Genomic DNA, 14,181 nt, shown 5'->3' on the forward strand with positions numbered 1-14,181 from the left:
CGCGCGGGGTCAAGGCTCCAATGATCCCTTGGTCGCCACGACGCGATGCAGGGGAGGGGCAACTCAGGGGAAGCCAGAAGCGTGCTGCCGTGTTGCTGCCTTGATGACCTCTCTTTATTTTATTTTTCCCCTCCCTTTTCTTGACAGAGAGAGAGAGAGAGGCGCCTATTTTTCCTTGTGTTTTTTATTATTTGGGATAAAGACGGAACTTAAAATAATGTACATGTTTATTTGATTTCTTTTAGAGGATGCATCGCTAGATTTCTCGTCTGTTTGAATTTTTTCTGGACTACGTCGTAGTGCGCTTTGAGCTATAGGCCCATCTTGTATACCGCAGAAAAGCCCATGGACCGGATCGTATACTCAAAATGAGAGAAAGCCCACTTATTGGGTTATCGTTGGTCCGTTGCAGCCAGCAAGTAATAAAAGCCCATCCAGGGAAAGATGTGCGACCAATTTCTTCGGTCAAAATGTCAGTCGGTAACAAACAGTGGATTCCACTGACGAAAAACCTGGAGGTTTCTCCTTTTCAAAAAAAAAAAAAAACTGGAGGTACTAGCTGACAGCAGTTTCACTTTCACTTTCAGCCAAAGGTAGTATGCCACTCCACACACCCCAAGCCGCTCGTGATGATCTTTCCAACTGATCGCTGTAGGAAACTAGGAATTCATGATTCAGAGATAACGACGGTCACTTCGTCGCGAAGGAAAAGAGAGAAAGACGTAGATGATCACTGCTATGACTATGATCATCCGTGCAGAAAGCTGAACTACGAACTATCACCCCTACATACTCGTATTGCAGGGAGGCAGCGGCGTGCCGCACAGGCACTTGTTGTGCGCGTAGCACTCGGCCCCGTGCCCCGACATGAACCTCCCCGCGGGGATCTCGCCGCAGAGTTCGTTGTAGCTGACGTCGAAGTGCTCCAGCCTCACGTCCATGAGCGACTTGGCCACCCTACCCGTGATCCTGTTGTGGCTCAGGTCCAGGAACCGGAGGTGGTGCGGGAACCTGACCCCCGTCATGTCGAACTCCAGCCCGTTCCACGACAGGTCGATCTTGGCCGCCGGCTTCGTGATGCCGGACAGGAACGGCGACGGGTCGCCGGTGAGCTGGTTGCGCGAGAGGTCGATGGTGTCAATGCCGTCGCCGTAGCCGCTGGGTACCTCCCCCGTGAGCCGGTTGTTGGAGAGGAGCAGGAACCGGAAGCTCCCGTGCAGGAGCCCCGGCGGGATGGCGCCGGTGAGCAGGTTGCCGCTGAGGTCCAGGTACCTGAGGTTGGGTAGCGCGGCGAGGGACGCCGGGATGGGCCCCGCGAGCTTGCTGTTGGCGATGGCGAGCGTGCTGAGGTTGGCGGCGCCGGCGAGGAGGGTGGCCGGGACGGGACCGGAGATGGAGGTGCCGTTGATGTCGAGGTCGCGGAGGCGCGTGAGGTTGGCGAAGGACGCCGGGACGGGGCCCGACATGCCCGGGACGGAGACGACCTGGAGGATCTCGAGTGCCGCGAGGTCGCCGAGCGCTGGCGGCACGCGCGCCGAGACGTCGGAGAGGGAGCAGAGGGACAGCGACACGACGCGGCCCGCCGCACCGCAGACCACGGCGGGGTCCCACGCGCAGCAGTTGGCGGCGGAGGGCCGCCACGCGGAGAGCCGGGCCGGGTCGCCCAGCTGCGCCCTGACCCGCAGCAGCGCCGCGCGATCGGCGGGGTGGCAGGCCATCACGGCGTGGGAGGGGGCGGTGTAGCCCGACAGCAGGAGGAGGATGAGCAGGGGAAGCGACATGCGCGGCGACATTGCCTTGGCCTTGATCCGCTCTGCCCGCCGTTGCGCAACCCGTGGCGAGCGTGATATATGGCACTACAGCAGAGCTCGAGCGGAGGCGGCGCTGTGCTTGGATTGGAGCAGCTAGCAGCATGCATGGCGCGTGATTTCGCACCAAGATCGTAGCACGCGGCCTTCTCCCTCTCTTGTTCATTGCCATGTGATTGTGTGAAACCGTGCATGGCTGCACAAAAAGATGCCTGAGCGGAGCCGTGAGCACGCACCTGACGACCTGAAGGGTACAGGTAGTTCAAAAGCTTCAACACTTTCTGTTCATGGTCTTCGTACTAACGGAACCCAATAATTGTCGAAACTGGCTTGGGCAGCCGGTGACGAGTACCGAGTACGAGTGGCAGAGGCGCGTGATGAACACGGATGGCAGTGTCTGCGCAGGACTCGGGCACACGGGCCGGACGAACAAGAGACGACGCGGGCCGTGGCAGCGCTGTGGGCTTCTTCTTTCTGTAGGCGCCGCGGCTTACCTACAGGCCCAGAACACCATGGAAATCCTATTTATTTTTCTTACCCACCTTGCACCGTTTGAGATTCGTGCAACACTACGTTGATATTGTATCTGGATAATAATTGGATCGGCAGCCGCACCCCCATGGAGGAGCCAATAGCACATGATGAGGACATGTGTCACGACGTGAGTGGAGGGAGGAGGATGAAAATCTAAGCAAACTCTAATCTTTGAATGATCTTTTTTCTCTTAAATCCTGCATCCAATTTAAAATCCGATTAACCGTGATCTTTGCTGGAATTACTATTACAAAGAAATGAGATGCAATATGATTATGTTTTGTTATATTTTTAAAAATCAACATTTTAGATAAACTATCTCAACATATTTTTAAGTAAAAAAAAGTTGGTGAATGCAAAAAAAAAAGTTGGTGTGCGTAAAATTTTTTATTGAGCAATAATATTGGTGAGGGTAAAAAAATAAAGAAAAATATTAGTATATAATAAATACCGACAATCCTGCAAGACATTCCATTGTCCTACCTCCCATAAAGAAAAAACACCTCCCATAAAGAAAAAACAGGTGCACTAGTCAATTTATTCTCTCCACTGTTCGTCTTCTCAAAGGAGCAACAACTTAATAGTTACTTGAATTAGGTACCATAACTGCCGGATCAAACATTAGATAGGACTCAACTGACTCTACAGTATTATAAGTGTCTGTTAATTTGCTAGTGGTCTGAGATAGTGGAGTCAGCATGAACGTGCGCGAACGAGTCAAGTTAACTTCATCTTCCAACAATTCTCTAGTCTCGCAGATACTGTTGAAATTAGTACGCACTAAATAGAATCCATCATATACAGCAAGAACAGTAGTATTTGACTCTCTTGTCAGAAAAACCCATCCTCTCGCCCCCTCACAAAGTTAGATGAAGATATCACCAGTGTTATTTTCTTTATGATCCTGGGTGATTCCTGCTCTTGACTATAACCTAGTCGCTACAGTACGCATCACCTTCTCCATTTCTCTTGTTCGATACAACCACCACGGATTTTCTAGCTTTATCATGAGCTACTAATGTGTTGGATGCCCTTTCATGCGCACCATTTGAATGCATTAGTAATGTCAACCAGTAGGGGAGAAGCTAGAGCTCTTTCTCGACAAATATAAACCACCAAACAGAAGGAGTATGAAAGTTCTGCACAATATTATATTATTAATATGTTTAGCATACAAAATTCAACCTATTGGAAGAGATGTCCCACAGGACAATGCAATCATAAGGGCTTGAGTTCGAGGATATATAGACGTAATCACGATTAAGAATGTATATCTCTTAAACCAGGGTTTCGAGCAACCGGCAGTACAAGTCCACAACTAGTTGACTTACCACCACGTTATCAATGCATTTCCATTATTTTTAGGCATCAAGGGTCTCGACTAATCCCATGATATTTGCCTCTGATTGCAACTATGCCGAATATCATTTTGTTTAAAAGAAATTGATTACAATGGAAAGCACTAGAGGAAACATGAAAGGATTATCGATGTAACATAAAAATCATGACATCATATACTCGTGCAAATAAAAATGAAGGCACTTAAACACATATAATCTTGAAGTGATGCGTGCAAACATTAAGCTGTTTGAAAATTCTAGGCAAACAGATACATCACATCAATGGAAATTAAAACCAGTTTGCGGAAATTAAAAGAAACTGTATATTTCCCAGGCTGGACGATTTGACAAAGTTTTTTTTATAGGATAAAACAGAACTGAAAAATGACAATTGCAAATCAAACATGCGGGAGAGGGAGAGGGGTGGATGGTGACCAGCGAGATACAGCCGAAGCAGCGGGAGTCTCCTTTCCGATCCGACAGATGCAGGTCGTCTTCGCCCTCGGTCCTGCCTTGCACCGAGAATCCTATCAAAATCAAGAACACAAAGACATGGTTAGGGTTCGGGGGAAAGGTTGGGTGGAGCTGAATGCGAGCGGGAGAGGGGGGAGGAGAGGGAGAGAGTCATGGATGGTCACTGGCTAGGTGCGGTGGAAGCAGCGGGAGTCGGCGTCATCGTGAAGAGGGGAATCACGTGAGGGGTAGGGCAAGGCGGCGCAAAAATCATAGTGAGAACGCCCGGCTATGAGAGAGAGATAGAGAGAGAGAGAGAGAGTAACTTCTGTTGGACCATGAATTCACTCCCATCTCTGAATGTTGGACCATGTACCTACGTATGTCAATTTCATCCTTGGTTTTGTACCACTACTTTACATTTGTGTACATGCACGATTGATCTGTCAATGTTCAGCAGAGGAGAAGGGGACGACAACGGACAACAATATCCAGTGCTACTAGGGGCTGCCATGCTATGAGCAAATCGCATCCACCGGGATCAGTACAGGATGGACAGGATTTAGGCTAGGCAGAAGCATCGAGTTAGGCTAGTACAGAAACCTCCCCACAGGCCATGGGGCCATCCCAGCCTTTCACCTAGGCAAGAAGCCCGTGCGGAAATCGGTCATGGGCCAGATTACCCTATCGTTTTGAACATGAGATGGAGGTGCCAGACTTGAAATCCTATGCATCTTCGGGATGGTGGGAATGCTAGATAACTTTCACTTTAAGATTCATCTTAGCAGTTAAATTTGACTGCTGCTGAGCCTTCTCCTCCACCTATCATCAACATGCGGTGCAGATACTCTTGCTCGTCGTCACGCTGCCGCCGCTCCTTCCGACTGTCATTCCACTGCTTTGCATTCAGGCAGACAAAGTTCGACGAGATCAGAGCTATTCCTACAAGGTTCAGGTTACAGGTTGGGGTTTGGGTTAGGGTTTATTATTTGGGAGGTTTAGGTGTGTCGGGATTAAAATCATGGCTTGGGGAGGCCGCCAGCTAGGCGGTGGTGGCGGTGTGGGGGTGGGATGTCGGGGCGGTGAGGGTGCTGCCTGCCGCGGTGGTGGTGCAGTCCGGTTGGGAAGGGTTGGAGGGGGCATCATGTTCTCTTGAGGCTAGGGGAGGTGCTGGTTGTGGCCGGTGGCTCCGGCGACGGCAGCGACGTCGAATCCGGGTGGGACAGTGAATGAGGCAGGGGCTTGTGGCCGAAGATGAACGAGGAAGGAATGGGACTTTGCTCTGCCTATGGAGAAAAGCAGCATCAAGAGGAAGAAGAAAGGTCCACCCTCCATCGTGGCCCTGATGGGCTATGTGAGGTAAAGATTCACACCTTCTGTGCGATGTATAGGAGCGCCCGCGCCAGACCAGATCCACACGTTTTTTCCCCTCAAGCACGTACATAGGCATTAGCGGTGGGTAGCTGTTGACACTCATTATTGACACTTTTTGTGCTATTTAACTAGTGTTTTCATGCTTATTCTTATACTAACCCGCCACTTGGCACCTGAAATAACCCTATTTTTGCATGTGTTGTATTTTGGCAGAAAATATGACATAATCAAGGAGGTTTGTATAAAGATCTTAATACATATTTGGACATGGGTCATCAAGGGAAGCTAACACGAGGAAGGAGAGAACCAGAAGGACCAGGAAGGGCCCATGCCAATCGGCCTGGGACCCTTTGGGCCGATCAGCCTGGCCCATTCAAGGGCCCGTTTGACCTTCAATTTCTTCAGCATGAATTCTACGATGATCTCTAGAATTTTTTCACCGACATTGACCCAGAGCCACCGCCTATTGGAGACTATAAATACCCCTCATGGACTTCAAGGAAGAAGAGTTGGAGAGAAGAGGAAATCACCACGCAAACACCATCCACTACCGCTACAAGTAGGAAAAACGGAGAGAAGATTGGATCCAAAGGAGGCCATGCGAAGAGGAGCATTAGGGGAGGAGGAAACCCCCTGAGCCGATCGGCTCAGAGGTGCCCGGGCCGATCAGTCTAGGTCTTCCCTGCCCCCGTTCGTCATCATCTTCGGTCCAGTTGATCTACATGGCGTCTTTACCCCAAAATTCGTCAACATGTGTAAAATCATGGGGTAATACCTCTGTTTGTCCTCGGGGTTGTATGGAGATCTTGATTTGTAATCGCCAAACCTTTGGTTGAGATCTATTTTGTTATCAATCTTATCTTGATGATGCTCTTTCATGAAAAGGTTGGCCAATACTACTTTGGGTTGCTTATTTGCTTACCTAGAATGATTATCTTGATGTGTTCTTATGTTTTGATAGTTGAGTATCCCTGTGTAGTGACATTATTCTGGGTGGGAAAGTGTTGGGCATGGTTCACAACCACTCACGATAACACCTAGATCTAATTCGTTCATGCATGACGATTGCATCTACAAGTGATTCTAGATCACTAGGACAAGCGTTTAATCTATCTTGTTCACAACCTTTACTCTCTATTCATCTTAATCTAGATTGCTTAGTTCTTTTGTTAGCATAATCATATCCTATTCAAAGAACTTTCGGTTACATCAATTAGTGCTTAGTTAAGCGTGCAAATCCCTTGTTCCGTGGATTGATAAACCTTGGGGGAATCTTTAAGGGAAAAGCTACAACCGATCCGTGCACTTGCGATTCATAATTTGGTGTGCTAACTGCTCTCAACAAGCTTTTCTGGCGCCATTGCCGGGGAACAAGTCAGTTTTGCTACATTTAACTTCGACTTAATTTTTGTTAACCTCTAATATCTAACTTTTTCTCTAGAAAAGAAAATCTTTGTTTTTGTTTTTAGTGTCTAGATGGATTTGATCAATCACTACAAGGAGGAAGGAGAAAAGTCACTGAGGGACTATGCAATTCCATTAACCAATCGATTCGACATGCAGAAATCCAATTCAGGGCTTGCAGCTAAGGAGTACGATCCGAATAAAGGAATAATCGACATGGTTAAGAGCAGTCCTTTCCAAGGAGTAGAGATTGATAATCCAAACAGACACATTGAGCGATTCACGACGCTTTGCAACACACTGCAACAAGAAAGAATTCCACCAGCTTGGTTTAGGTAGAATGTGTTCCCGTTTTCAGTTGCAGGTAAAGCAAAACGATGGTATGCAGAAGCTTTTTTTTTGATGCGAAGGGGAATTGGGAGATGTTAAGGAAAAAGTTATGTGGAAGATTTTTCTCTGTGAGCAAAGTTCGAAACGTTCGGAAGGAAGTGATCATGTTCGTGTAAGAAGATGATGAAGGAATAGATCAAGCTTGGAATAGATTTAATAGACTACTTGAACAAGGACCTAAGCTTGTATTCTCAGGTGATGTGTTGTTGCATACATTCTATTTTTCACTAACTCAAAAATGCCGGGAGTTTGTTCACATGTGCACAGAAAGAGATCTTATGGAGAAAACACTTAAGGAGGCAGCTCAATTGTTACAGAAGATCAGGAAAGGAGCAGCCATAAACAGAGAATGGGATAGTTATCAACCTGGAGCGCAGGAGGAAGAAAATCAAGAACATAAGCTTGCTGGGATTTTTATAAAAGAACTCCATGATGATGCAAAAGAAGAACTTGTGGTGCAAAAAGAAGAAGAACCGACACACATAAAAGAGGAACCTACTCGGTGCGTCAAATATGACAAACAAGAAACATCAGAAGATCGAAGCGTGGCGAATGCAAAGCCCTTGCGGGAGTTTGAACAAATGGATTGTATTCCTATTGACTTCAGTGAAATATTTGATAAGCATAGACCATATCCAAATAAAAAAGGCTAGGCTAGAGCTATTGAAATAGATTTTCCACCGGAGAGAAACACTGGCTATGTGCTTGATAAGGAGATAACTGGAGAGATAATTCAAAAACTCTGAATAATAAGTAGACCCATACTATGTCACCGAAGTGAAGAGAATCATGGGAGTGAAGCTGGAGACCTCACCATTTGCTAGACTGGGAAAAGTATACACGATTGGGGCTGATCAAGATTAAGGAGAATCTTTGCTTACACCACATATCAATTGCATGATTAATAGGAAGATCATATACAAAGCGTTTTGCGACATCAGAGCACATGTTAGTGTTATGTCTTCGAAACTTTGTCCTGAGCTTTATAGTAAAACTTTACAGCTTGCTCCAACCCCGGTAAATTTTATCATAGGAGATGGTAGAACAATCAAACCTCTAGGTGTGCTTAGAAATCTAGATGTTGCTATCTCGTGAAAACTAATACCAACCGACTTCTTTGTTATTGATGGTTGCCATGAGGAACATGATGATATTATCCATGGTAGACCTTTACTTGAGTTGGTTAATGTTGTGCTTGATGCTGGGAAGGGCAAAGTAACGATTAATCTTGATGGTGCCAACTACACTTATAATTTTCTACCTGCTTCTTGACAAATCTTGCCTCTACTTCCTCATAACGAGGAAGTAGAAAGTGTATGTTTTGCTAAAACTTTTAGGGATTCTCTACTAAGAGCGATGGAAAACAACAAGGATGGTTAGGATAATGAACTGGGAGAAGCAATTGAAGCATTATCACCGCAATGTGGAACTTTAGAAGAAAAAAATTTGAAGACATTGGAGATTTAGAGTAGCAAGAGCCTGAAGCACCAAATGTTGAGTAGAAGACATTACCCAAGGGATTAAAATATAAATATTTGGGGAACAATAAGACGTATCCAGTCATTGTTAGCGACGAGTTGAGCAAGCAAGAAACTGAGAAGCTGCTGAATTTTTATTAAGAAAGCATCAGAAAGTGATTGAATATACGATCAAAGAATTGAAAGGAATCAGTCCAGCCTTCTACACTCATCGTATACAATTAGAAGATCAATACAAACTAGTTATGGAGAAGCAGAGAAGATTGAGCCATGTTATGCGTGATGTAGTAAAGAAGGAGGTGATCAAATTGCTTAATGATGGAATAATCTATCCAGTACCACATAGTGAATGGGTGAGCCTAGTGCATTGCATGCCAAATAAAGAAGGATTAACCGTTGTGACAAATGATAAGAATGAGCTAATTCCCCAGAGGACAGTGACGGGATGGAGGATGTGTATTGACTATTGGAAGTTGAACAAGGCAACTAGGAAGGATCACTTCCCTTTACCTTTCATTGATGAAATGTTTGAAAGGTTAGTAAAACATTCTCACTTTTGCTATCTTGATGGATATTCCAGGTTCTTTCAAATTCCTATACATCCGTATGATCAAAATAAGATCATGTTCACCTGTCTCTATGGAACTTTCGCTTATAGAAGAATACCTTTTGGTCTATACAATGAGCCGGCATCATTTCAACGCTGCATGATGGCTATATTCTCGGATTTTATTGAAAACATTATGGAGGTATTTATGGATGACTTCTCTGTACACGGCACTAGTTTTGATAATTGCTTGGAGAATCTTGATAAAGTTCTTAACGATGTGGAGAAGTTGATATAGTCCTAAACTAGGAGAAGTGCCACTTTATGGTGAAGCAAGGAATAGTGCTAGTGCATGTCATCTTAGAAAGGGGGATACAAGTTGATAAAACGAAGATTGAAACTGTGGAAAAGTTACCTCCTCCAATAGATATCAAGTCATTGAGAAGCTTTCTCGAACACGTCGGATTCTACAGAAGATTTATTTAGGATTTCTTGAAGATAACAAAACCATTAACACAACTTCTGCAGAAAGACGTGGGCTTTAAATTTAATGAAGACTGCCTCCATGCTTTCGGAACTTTAAATCAATCACTTATCAGCGCACCCATCATTCAACCTTCGGATTGGAATCTACCTTTTGAGATAATGTGTGATGTGAGTGATTACGCTGTTGGAGCAGCCCTTGGACAAAGAAAAGAAGGAAAGGTACACATAATTTACTATGCTAGCAAGACTTTAAATGAGGCTCAAATGAATTATGCAACTACAGAGAAGGAATCGCTTGATGTAGTATTTGCTTTTGAAAAATTCAGATAATATATTGTGAATTCTAAAGTGATTGTGTACACCGACCATGCTGCAATTAAATATCTTTTATCCAAGAAAGATTCTAAACCACATCTGATTCGTTGGATATGGTTACTACAAGAGTTTGATATGGAAATTAGAGATAAAAAGGGGTCAGAAAATTTGGTAGCTGACCACTTATCAAGGATGTACCAACAATATGATGGGAAGGAGCTGATTGAAGACCGAATGAGAGATAACCATTTATACATAATACTTGACAAGGATGATTGGATGCATGACATCATAAGAGCAATCAAAAGGGCGCCTTTGTATCACTTGGATAGTAATGAAAAGAAGAAAAGTTATTGCTGAAAGTAAGAAATGCTATTGGTCTACTCCTTTTCTATATAGGTATGGAGTAGACGAAGTGTTGAGAAGATGCATTCCTAGAGAAGAAAGTGTTGGAGGTATGCCCTAGAGGCAATCATAGAGATGATGATATTCCATTTGTATCCATGATTTGTATATTGTGTTCATTGAATATCCATTAAAGGCTACTTGAATTGATTTGCAATTATGTGAATTGTATGTGAAACTCTTTACTTGTATGGTTATTCTAAAGTTGTCCCTAGTCGGAGTTCATGTGAGGGCACACATGAATATTAGACTAGCACATGTATTAGTTGATGACTATGTTTCACAAGTCATGGACATGGAGATGTTGAACTAATAATGTGGACACATGTGGAGACATGTGCTAGGACTGACCCAACACGAGAAGTAGTTCTCTCTTTAAACAACATATACGCTTTGTCCTTAGACCTGAGATTGTCGCATGTATTCTAGATGTGGATCGACCTACTTAGGGGCTATCAAACGCTACGCCGTAACAGGGTAGTTATAAAGGTAGCTTTCGGGTTTGTCAAGAAGCATGCTATGAGACATGGTCAATCAAGATGGGATTTGCCCCTCTCTGATTGAGAGTGATATCTCTGGGCCCCTCGAGTGATCGGATCCGAAAATGCATGGCCATGCTACGTACGGTTAAGAGTTAACCTACAAAGGGATTCCGAATCACAGGATCGAGAAAGAGCGGTCGGCGTGAAGCTAGACCAAATATCATGAGGCAAAGGGAATAGAATGTATATTATGTTGTGATGGTTCGTCTGATATGATCTTCGTGTACGTATAGGAGTTGGCACGTCTTGCTAGAGGCCGCTACTGACTATTGGGCCGAGTAGGAGTACTCGGGCCATGTCTGTATGTATCCGAACCCATAGGGTCACACACTTAAGGGGCTGGAAGCCCAATTCGGATCTGATCCGAGTTGGATTAGGTTTAGAAGTACTAATGGGCCTCGGACCTAGAGGCCCGTCAGGAACCTCTATAAATAGAGGGGTGGGGGCGCCCTAGGGTTCACACCCTTTTGGCGAAACACACCTGCCGCGCCTCCCACGCCCTCGCCTGTTGCAACTCGCGGATCTAGCAGTCCGGCTTGCGACGCTTCCTCCCTGCACGTGTGGATACCTTGGAGGTGTTGCGCCTGCAGCACTTGGATGAGCCATCGACGAGCCACGACGAGCCGACGACGAGCCGCGGCACCGGAGGCGATCTTGCTGCACGTGGACGATCTGCTGAGGAGCTGCTGGACGTGATCGACTACGTACGACTACGTTGATCGACTACGTACGACTACGTGATCGTCTTCACTGCATCGACGCATATCTACATCTTCCGCACCAGTAGTGCGTCGAGTGGTAATCCCGTGATCCTTATACGGCAGTTCTTCCTGGTTATACGCGGTAGAAATTTTCATTTGCGCTAGTGTAGCCTCCTTGTATTCCAACAGTGGTATCAAGAGCCGTAGCTGCTTAGTTTTGGATTCGGGATGTGTGCATATGGAGATATGCGAGTTTTCTGTTTGATCTATGTCCTGGTTTCATGCCCTTGCTGCAATGGTAGTGTAATGACATACTCCTACCGGTCGGTTTCCGCCATCGGAGTTAAGTGATACATGTAAATCCAGTTGCAGTGAGCGAAAATCAATATGATTGGTCGAATCGAGATCCAGGGTCATACGCCAGGTGCATTAGATGTGCAATAGTAGATGAGATCTACTGCCGGGGTCGGGATTTTTGCCGTATGCGTATGCTTAACTTTTCGGTACGATCTCGGATCGGGGCGATTTTTATATGAAAATTGATCTACAGAAAAAGTTACACATGAATTTCAACCGCTTCGCCGTTTTTGGCGAAATTAGATTTCCCAAATTCGGCTTGGAAGATGGAGTTTCGAGCCTCCCAAGTTTGGAACGTTAGGACGCCTAACTCTGTTTTGCAGGTTGTATGTTTATATCTTGTGATCAGTATGGCCCCCTTGTGTATGTGATGTATGTGTGTAACTCATTCGTGACCTGCGTGTCGCGCGTACAGCAACACGGCAGGAGCCATATGTGTTGTCACTTTATTGTATTTAATGGTCTGCGTACCAATTTGTGATGATCCAGCAACTATGTAATCTTCATTACTAGATTCTTTACTAGCTATTAGGCGTAATAGCATGCTCTAGTTCTTGGAGGACTCATCACCAGGAGGATGGCGCACATGGAACATGGAGATGGAGATCACCATGGTGAACAGGTTCTATGGAGATGGAGATCACCATATGAAAACGGGTCATACTGTGTCACAACTGTGTGAATGCTATTCTGTTTATGTTTTACTTTCTGCATGCTGTGATGTTAGAAGTAGAACGATCCCTCACAAAGTTTAAGTTAGTATGCCCTCCCAACTAAAACTTGCACCGTCCCATGTCTTGTACAATTAGTGGTGGGTCTATGAAATTAGGGTGCCACTAGTTTTTCTTGACTAGACGGGTTTGTGTCGGACACTTACACGCATAAGGGTTGGTTAACTTAACGAGGTCATCTTAACGGTTAAGGACCTTGGGGCATAAAGGTTGGGCGCCGAGACATAGAGATGTCACCCAACAACAGGAGTCATATGTGATATGATTAGCAAAAGTTGCTTACCGACCTACCTCGTTTGCTAGCGGTGATGCTAAAGCTCACTAGTAGACTTGTTAGTTGTGGATCCTGAATCACTAAGTTTCAATAGAGGGATATTGATTTTAGTGGGAGTAGATTCTGTTAAAATAGTTTAATATGATTTACTCTATCATGGATACGTTTGTCTTAGTGTATTTTGCATTACTTTGTTGTAGATTAAATGGCACCTAGCAGCACTACACCGTTTGCTTTGCGTTCGGTCCTTGAGAAGGACAAGTTGAATGGAACAAATTACTCGGATTGGATCCGTAACCTGAGAATTGTTCTCAGGGCTGAGAAAAAGGAAGATGTTCTAGACACCCCACTACCACCAGTACCTGCTGATGATGCAACTGCTGCCGTTAAGGCTGCTTACAAGAAGGCATTTGATGCTAATCTTGAGGTAAGCTGCCTTATGCTTGCTTGCATGGAACCCGAGCTGCAGATGCAGTTCGAAACAAATCATGAGGCACACGATATGATCGTGGCGCTCAAGGAAATGTTCCAGACACAGGCTAGGACCGAAAGGTTCAATGTGTCCAAAGCCTTTCTGGAGTGCAAGTTAGCAGAAGGCGCAGCAGTAGGACCACATGTAATCAAGATGGTTGGTTACACTCAGCGATTGGAGAAGCTGGGCTTCCCAATGGGCAAAGAGTTGGCCACTGACTTCATTCTTTCATCTCTTCCGCCTAGCTATGGTAACTTCATCTCGAACTACCATATGCATGGGACGGAGAAGGGTTTGAATGAACTGTGTGGTATGCTCAAGACAGCAGAGGTGGACATCAAGAAAAGCGCTAGTACCAGCCATGTGATGGCTGTACAGAACAAGCCTAGCTTTAAGAAGAAGGGCAATTCTTGGAAGAAGAAGGGCAAGGCTGGAACGTCCAAGCCAAACCCACCGCCCAAGGTTAAAGCTGGACCTGGACCTGCTCCAGACAAAGAGTGCTTTTACTGTCATGAACTTGGTCACTGGAAGAGAAACTGCAAGCAGTACCTAGCTTCGTTGAAGAATGGC

The 14,181-nt window shown here is 45.4% G+C and overlaps 1 protein-coding gene across 1 annotated transcript; it reads right to left on the bottom strand.

The window, feature by feature from the left end:
- Positions 1-545: 545 nt before the first annotated feature.
- On the bottom strand, positions 546-1,954 carry LOC101768611 (polygalacturonase inhibitor 1). The gene has a single exon (XM_004957148.2). The coding sequence runs from the start codon at positions 1,791-1,793 to the stop codon at positions 786-788; it is 1,008 nt and encodes a 335-aa protein (XP_004957205.1). The 5' UTR covers positions 1,794-1,954; the 3' UTR covers positions 546-785.
- Between the last annotated feature and the right edge of the window lie 12,227 nt (positions 1,955-14,181).

This window comes from Setaria italica, chromosome II (assembly GCF_000263155.2).
Source record: "Setaria italica strain Yugu1 chromosome II, Setaria_italica_v2.0, whole genome shotgun sequence".
NCBI classification, from domain to species: domain Eukaryota; kingdom Viridiplantae; phylum Streptophyta; class Magnoliopsida; order Poales; family Poaceae; genus Setaria; species Setaria italica.